The following is an 8589-nucleotide window of genomic DNA, read 5'->3' on the forward strand; positions in this document are numbered from 1 at the left end:
GACAGGAGCGAGAGTAACAGGGTAGTGGTTATGGGGGACTTTAACTTTCCAAATATTGACTGGAAATACTATAGTTCGAGTACTTTAGATGGGTCTGTTTTTGTCCAGTGTGTGCAGGAGGGTTTTCTGACACAGTATGTGGACAGGCCAACCAGGGGCGATGCCACATTGGATTTGGTACTGGGTAATGAACCCGGCCAGGTGTTTGATTTAGATGTAGGTGAGCACTTTGGCGATAGTGATCACAATTCGGTTAGGTTTACCTTAGCGATGGGCAGGGACAGGTATATACCGCAGGGCAAGAATTATAGCTGGGGGAAAGGAAATTATGACGCGATTAGGCAAGATTTAGGATGTGTAGGATGGGGAAGGAAACTGCAGGGGATGGGCACAAACGAAATGTGGAGCTTATTCAAGGAGCAGCTAATGCGTGTCCTTGATAAGTATGTACCTGTCAGGCAGGGAGGAAGTTGTCGAGCAAGGGAGCCGTGGTTTACTCAAGAAGTTGAAGCGCTTGTCAAGAGGAAGAGGGCGGCTTATGTTAGGATGAGACGTGAAGGCTCAGTTAGGGCGCTTGAGAGTTACAAGCTAGCCAGGAAGGATCTAAAGGGAGGGCTAAGAAGAGCAAGGAGAGGACACGAGAAGTCATTGGCGGATAGGATCAAAGAAAACCCTAAGGCTTTCTATAGGTATATCAGGAATAACCGAATGATAAGAGTTAGAACAGGGCCAATCAAGGATAGTAGTGGGAAGTTGTGTGCGGAATCAGAGGAGATAGGGGAAGCGTTAAATGAATATTTTTCGTCAGTATTTACAGTAGAGAAAGAAAATGTTGCCGAGGAGATTACTGAGATACAGCCTACTAGGCTAGATGGGATTGAGATTCACAAGGAGGAGGTGTTAGCAATTTTGGAAAGAGTGAAAATAGATAAGTCCCCTGGGCCAGATGGGATTTATCCTAGGATTCTCTGGGAAGCCAGGGAGGAGATTGCAGAGCCGTTGTTGTTGATCTTTAAGTCGTCATTGTCGACAGGAGTAGTGCCGGAGGACTGGAGGATAGCAAATGTTGTCCCCTTGTTCAAGAAGGGGAGTAGAGACAGCCCTGGTAATTATAGACCTGTGAGCCTTACTTCGGTTGTGGGTAAAATGTTGGAAAAGGTTATAAGAGACAGGATTTATAATCATCTTGAAAAGAATAAGTTCATTTGCGATAGTCAGCACGGTTTTGTGAAAGGTAGGTCGTGCCTCACAAACCTTATTGAGTTTTTCGAGAAGGTGACCAAACAGGTGGATGAGGGTAAAGCCGTGGATGTGGTGTATATGGATTTCAGTAAGGCGTTTGATAAGGTTCCCCACGGTAGGCTATTGCAGAAAATACGCAAGTATGGGGTTGAAGGTGATTTAGAGCTTTGGATCAGAAATTGGCTAGCTGAAAGAAGACAGAGGGTGGTGGTTGATGGCAAATGTTCATCCTGGAGTTTAGTTACTAGTGGTGTACCGCAAGGTTCTGTTTTGGGGCCACTGCTGTTTGTCATTTTTATAAACGACCTGGATGAGGGTGTAGAAGGGTGGGTTAGTAAATTTGCGGATGACACGAAGGTCGGTGGAGTTGTGGATAGTGTCGAAGGGTGTTGTAGGGTACAGAGGGACATAGATAGGCTGCAGAGCTGGGCTGAGAGATGGCAAATGGAGTTTAATGCGGAGAAGTGTGAGGTGATTCACTTTGGAAGGAGTAACAGCAATGCAGAGTACTGGGCTAATGGGAAGATTCTTGGTAGTGTAGATGAGCAGAGAGATCTTGGTATCCAGGTACATAAATCCCTGAAAGTTGCTACCCAGGTTAATAGGGCTGTTAAGAAGGCATATGGTGTGTTAGCCTTTATTAGTAGGGGGATCGAGTTTCAGAGCCACGGGGTCATGATGCAGCTGTACAAAACTCTGGTGAGGCCGCACCTGGAGTATTGCATGCAGTTCTGGTCACCGCATTATAGGAAGGATGTCGAAGCTTTGGAAAGGGTGCAGAGGAGATTTACTAGGATGTTGCCTGGTATGGAAGGAAGGTCTTACGAGGAAAGGCTGAGGGACTTGGGGTTGTTTTCGTTAGAGAGAAGGAGGAGGAGAGGTGACTTAATAGAGACATACAAGATAATCAGAGGGTTAGATAGGGTGGATAGTGAGAGTCTTTTTCCTCGGATGAGGATGGCAAACACGAGGGGACATAGCTTTAAGTTGAGGGGTGAAAGATATAGGACAGATGTCAGAGGTAGTTTCTTTACGCAGAGAGTAGTAGGGGCGTGGAACGCCCTGCCTGCAACAGTAGTAGACTCGCCAACTTTAAGGGCATTTAAGTGGTCATTGGATAGACATATGGATGTAAATGGAATAGTGTAGGTCAGATGATCGGCGCAACATCGAGGGCCGAAGGGCCTGTACTGCGCTGTAATATTCTAATTCTAATTCTAATTCTGGTGGCCGGGTTTAATTAAACTGCTTTGAGCGTTTCTCACAGACACTGTTCACTGTTTCTGTTCTCTCTGTTTCCATTTCTGGGTTTGATTCAGAGTGACGCACTGATGCTCTGACGCATGAGTTTTCCCCCTACTCTCCATCAATAGTGAGCTTGAACCTCCCTCACACTTCACTTTGTGAGCACAAGTCCCAGACACCCGCTGACACGGTGTCCTGGTGTCAGATTCACTTGGATGCAAAACAGCGCTGCCTTCTCCAGGAGCCTCTCTTCGCCTGGATCTGCCGACAGTTACTTTACACAAGTGGATAGGATCCAGCATGAAGCTGAGCTTCACTTTAGTTATTATCTCCCTGGATTTCTTACTCTACCCTCCGTGTGAGTGTGGACACTATCTCTGTTTGTCAGGAATTCTTTACACACAGACACACACACATCTATCTATATCATGTTATGTTGCGTTAGATTGCACTTTGCTGGATATTCTATTGTATTCTGTTGTGTTGTATTTTATTGCGCTATGTTGTATTGTATTCTGTTATATTATATGATTATATATTATATCTGCATATTCTTCTCAGATGCCACTGGCAGTGAAGAGGTATCGCAGTCTCCTGAGTCAGTAGTTGTTATCGAGGGAGACACTGCATCGTTGACCTGTTCCACCATAGTGGCAGGTCGGATCCTACAATGGTACAGACAATACGGGATTGAACCGTGCATTACCTGGCGACCGGTACCAGTGATCACAACAGGATCACGTCTCAGTTCATTGCAGCAGACAAGGGCAACTGTCTGACTGCGAGCGACAGTCGAGTGACAGAAACCACCACCTATTTCTGTGCAGTGGATACACAGTACAGCAAAGATCAGCAGGGACTGTACAAAAAACTGCCGGAGCGGTCCTCATCATTTGTGGCCTGTGCAGATATCAGGGAGATGGCAATTTTATAGCACTCTCTCTGGGAAATGCCCCTCAGTCTTCCAATAAGTGAAGTTTCCCCTGATCTGAGTTCTGTCTTTCAAAACCGATAAAATATTCTGTTATTTTCTGTCGAACTCTAAACCAGACTCCATGCGTTCCCACATTCCTTACTGATAATAACTGATAATAACGCTCCATGCTGATCAAACAGAGATAGTGACCACACTCACACAGAGGGCAGAGTAAGAAATCCAGGGAGATAATAACTAAAGTAAAGCCCAGCTGCTCGGTGAGTCTATGTTTAAATGGTCACTGTCTGTTTAATGCGTCACATTCAATCCCAGACTTAGACACATTCAGTGTTTTGTTACACGAGCAAATGGCGCAGAGTCAGTGTCCCAGGATCAGTCTGAGTTAATGGTTCCGGAAAAACAGAGCGTAATCTTCAGCTATAGATATTCCACTACTGAGAGCTTTTCCTACCACTATTGGTGCATCTCTATTCCGGGTAAGCTCTGAGATATTCACTGAGGGGATATAACTCGAGACATATAAATAATTCTCAAGAATGCCCAGTCCGGTTCTCTTTTGATTTGGACAAGGATAAAGACAACAATATAACTGTTTGATATATAAACCTGGAAGTCTTCGTTCTCCATGAGCCCGGGATCATACTAACCCATAAATAAAGGTACCAAAGAACACTTAACGCAGCTGTAAGTACTCACTGTGGTTTTTGTACGGGGTCTTGGCTTTCGTCTGACGCTGTGCCTCACCGCACAATAATAGCCAGTTCCGTCCTCCACACTCAGATCGCTTATATTGAGATAATCGTTCCTTTTAGACTTATCAGCAGCCGCCAGATATTGTCCTGAGATTTCGTTTCCCTTCAGTGCAACTAGTTTGCTAATAATTCAGCTTGGAGGCTGTGCTGGTTTCTGCTGATACCATTGCATGTAATCAATATTCAGGGTTGTATATTCGCAATCTAACTGCACCGAACCCCCTTCTGACACGGTTATTGTCACCGGAGACTGAGTTACTGCATCTGCACATAGTCCGCCTGTGAATGTAGAGGAATAAAGAACAGGAGGTTAAGGAGGATCGGTCTAAAATTGTGTCTATCTGTGTAAGTGCGCGTAATCTTCCATCTACCAGGCTGTCCACCATATGGATCTTTCTGATCGCAAATTATACTAAACCCGAGAACAAGCTCTTAGCAGAAATATGACGACGTGCCTATTGAACCTAATCCAGTACTTACTGTCCAACACAGCCGCCAGTATTATCAGAAACATATCTGACTGAATCCCTCGCAGTGAATTGGAATGGAATGAGCCAGAGAGTGAGAAGGGGAGAGAGGTAAGCCGAGGCCTGTTGAGCTCACAGTTCCACCCACACACTGCAGGGGGCAGCCCCATTGTGACCTCACTCAGGCTGCGAACTCTTTTGCCCTTGGCTGGCATCACGTGACTTTCTAATTGCCATGCTTGAGTTTGGCGCCCTCTGTTGGCGGATTCTGTTCAATCCCCGGTTGAGAATAGGGTCATTAAGCACATTCAGGATTTATTAATTGACATTTCAAAACACAAATGCCAGACATTGTCTCCCAGGAAGCTAAATTGGAGCTGATTATACCTATTCTTTATTGTTGTTGATGTTTATGCCAGAAAGTGGTGTTTAACCTTTCTAAACCACTGTTTAGACATCAGGGTTCTGTGTCCAATTCTGGGCACCACTATTTAGAAAGAATATCAAGACATTGGAGAACGTGCCGAGGAGATACATCAGAATGGTAGCAGAGATGAGAGACTTTTATGTGAACAGACTAGGGAAGCTGGGATTGTTCACTCTATATCGAAGAAGTTCAAAATTATAAGTGGGTTTTATAAAGTAGATCGCACATAACTGTTTCCATTAAGCAGGAAATTTGGCGAACCTAGCACGTGGATTTATGAGATAAAAGCAATAAATGCTGGACATACTCAGAAGATCAGGCAGCATCTGTGGAGAGAGAAGCAGAGTTAACGTTTCAGGTCATTGACCCTTCATCAGAACTGGCAAATATTAGAAATGTAAAAGGTTTAAAGCAAGTAAAGTGAGATTGGGGCAAGAAATAACAAAGGAGAAGGTGTAGAGAGGACAAGGTCACAGGGAATAACTGACCAGAAGGTCATGGAGCAACACATGTGGTGTCTGCCACTAACAGGATGCTGCCATCAACCCAAAAAGACGTTCTGCCTATCACACAAATGAGTAATGTGATATATGAATTTGAATGCCAGTGTGATGCTAGGTATATGGGCCATACGTCCCAAAGACTGGTGGATCGTATCAACATGTCCCTTCTACTGTTCGCAACGGGCAAGGTACGGGCCATACCCAACCAGCCAGTGCTTGCAAAACTCAAACACAGTGTCCAACATTTGTTGTGATTCGATGATTGGACAACATTTGCTAAATAATCCACAGAGTGCTAAGAATTACGCTGACAACCCATTTAAAATTGTCAGTACGGCTCACAGTGTGGCGCATTTCCACGTACTGGAAGCTACATATTTTACTACACACGACCCTGTTCTTTGCAGACAGAAAGAACATGTACAAACATTGCTCCCATTTCAGCTGAACAAATTAAGTGACAGCCATTCGTTGGTTCACTTCTCAGGGCAATGCCTTGACCAATCGGTGTCAAGCTGCCTGGATTAACTTTTAAACAAAGCTTAATTGAGAGTCACTGTAACCTGGTGCATTCGCCATGGCTACGCCTCTGCCGATTAGTGTTCACTTGCCAACCAATCAGCACTCTCTTCTCATCCGGTATAAGTTGTTGTTTTCCTTTACATTGGTTATTCTTGCGATTGTCCTGATGAGTGCAAGACGAAAAGCTTCGACAACATGTCTCTATTTTCAATATAATAGTGCTAGCAGTCCTATCCCGTGTCTGCTTTCCCCCAATATGTAATGAATGTGGCAGTACCGGAGCTCTTATAGAGAGGCAGAGTTATATAATTTCTCAAGAAGATGTTATTATTGAATTCCGTTCATTACAAATGGCTACTGCTCCCAGTAACCCCGCCCTTTGCTGTCTCTCTGACCTGTGAGTGGAAGGAGTAGAAGATGTGGAAATGAATATTAAAATGTGACTGACACACACCCTGGGATCTGATTTCTGAATCCATCCACTCTACCGTTAGTGGAGATCGCTGTGAAAGGAGAGAAAGACAAACCTAAACCGTCTGTATTTTGTTTCTTTTTCTGCTCGACACGTTTTTTCTTTCCTGAGCTAAAGTTATAAGGACAGTTTTTTCATGTCCTGCTGGTATTGGGTTCTTGTTATGAGAATCCGCCCTACACCTCACCCTGGAGGCTCTGAACCCGCTCCCTGTGCTCTGCTCCCGCCACGTTTAGCCGATGAGCCGCAAATTGCAAAAAATTAAAGCACCGATGCGCCGGTCCCTCACTTCCCTCTCTTCACAAGTCCAAAACCTGTAGATTATGGATATTTAAGTTAATCATTACGAACACAAAGAATGTCAGAATTCGACAGGAAGAATTTAATCAGCATTTCAAATTGAAACCAGGGAAGAGAGTGCTGAAAACGCTTTTTAAACTACAGCAAGGCTTCATTCTTTATGTCTGTTCACTTGTTTGTTCAGTTGCAGCAGATATCACCATTCCAATATGTAGGATCTATAAATCACTCCAGCAAAATACAGAATCATTGTTAGTTCATGCGTTAACTGATCGGTGAGGAAGATCTCACTGGAGTCACGGTTACCAGTGTCCTGAAGATGAAGATACTGGAATTTGAGAGGAAGAATTGATGCCAGAATAAACAAAATCTAGTAACAATCCCATGTTTCTGGTTACAATAACCAGACAAGTTTCAGTCCCCCGCCGCACGTCTCTAACAACGGAACCATTCCCCATATAAGGACAGTGACTGTCGCCCAGCTCGGGGTGTTTCCATTCACTGGAAGCCAGCTCGCCACCTACCGGTCTCACAGCACCACTGAGGACACAAGGAAGTGAGGTGGTGCGAGCATCTTGAGACATGATAGCAGATTATTGAGGGTGGGGATTAAAACGGGTGTCTTCAAATATCTAACACCCGTTTTACAGAGCGGACAGCGAAAATGCGGATACTCAGCATCTGGGTTGTGTGGGGAGCATTTCTGACAGGTAATTGTGGAATAAACACATTTCATCTTTTCTCTCATTTCTTAAACATGGTTTAAATCTGAATTTTAAACAACCGATGGCCTAATCTTTTCCTGTTCAAACATTTTGTTTTCAGATTGGAGTCATGGAGATTCTGTCACTCAGCAGCTGCCCTCAGATGTTAAGGCCGCAGGAGAAGCGGTGACTTTAAGATGTACATATGATACTACACAGAGCAACTATTATTTATACTGGTACCGGCAACACAAAGATATAGAGCCCGAGTTTATCCTGAGGAAATACTCAGGCAGTGGTGAATATAAAGCAGATTTTGCGAAAATCCGTTTCGTTGCTAAGCTCCAAAAATGGAATAAATGCATCAGTTTAACCATCTCGGGGCTGCAGCTGACTGACGCTGCCATGTATTACTGCGCTCTCCAGGACTCACAGTGATGGAAAGCAGTCACACCCCTGTACAAAAACTGCCTTTGGACAGTGGGTCGAAGCTAATGTCTGTTGGGGGTTGTGTAGAATCGCGGGCAGATGTGCAGCGACAATGTGCAGCACGCTGTCAGGCGTTCAAACACACACCGAGAGGAAACCAAATTAACCTCGGATCAAACTGTCACCCAACTTTTTCCAGGAGCGGCCAAGAAATCAAACTGCAGAATCCAAATAGACAGACAGATCCAGCACAGAAACATATTTGAAGACACTCCTTCTAATCCCCACCTTCAATAATCTGCTGTCGTATCTCAAGTTGCTCTCCAGTGATACTATCAGGCCTGTAGGTGGTGAGCTGGCAGTAAGTGAATGGACACATCCCCGAGCTGAGCTGCAGTCACTCTCCTTAAAGGAGGAATGGTTCCGCTGTTAAAAGCCAAGGTGGGAATGAAATCCTGGTCTGTTACTTATCCCCAGCAAGCTCAGGATTGTTAATGCTGACAGTAAACATTCCATCACGAAGGAGACAAACTGAAGCACAATGGGCATTGAGGGAACTCTGTGTCTGGGGCTTGCTTGAAAGATCACA

The 8589-nt window shown here is 44.7% G+C and overlaps 1 gene segment (V, D, J or C); it reads left to right on the forward strand.

Annotated features, from left to right (window-relative positions):
• Window positions 1-7531: 7531 nt before the first annotated feature.
• On the forward strand, window positions 7532-8009 carry LOC137348640 (T cell receptor alpha variable 38-1-like). The segment is given in 2 exon segments: window positions 7532-7577; window positions 7693-8009. Coding segments are annotated over 2 exon segments (363 nt in total).
• Window positions 8010-8589: the final 580 nt, after the last annotated feature.

The sequence above is a fragment of the Heterodontus francisci genome, chromosome 34, assembly GCF_036365525.1.
Source record: "Heterodontus francisci isolate sHetFra1 chromosome 34, sHetFra1.hap1, whole genome shotgun sequence".
NCBI lineage: Eukaryota > Metazoa > Chordata > Chondrichthyes > Heterodontiformes > Heterodontidae > Heterodontus > Heterodontus francisci.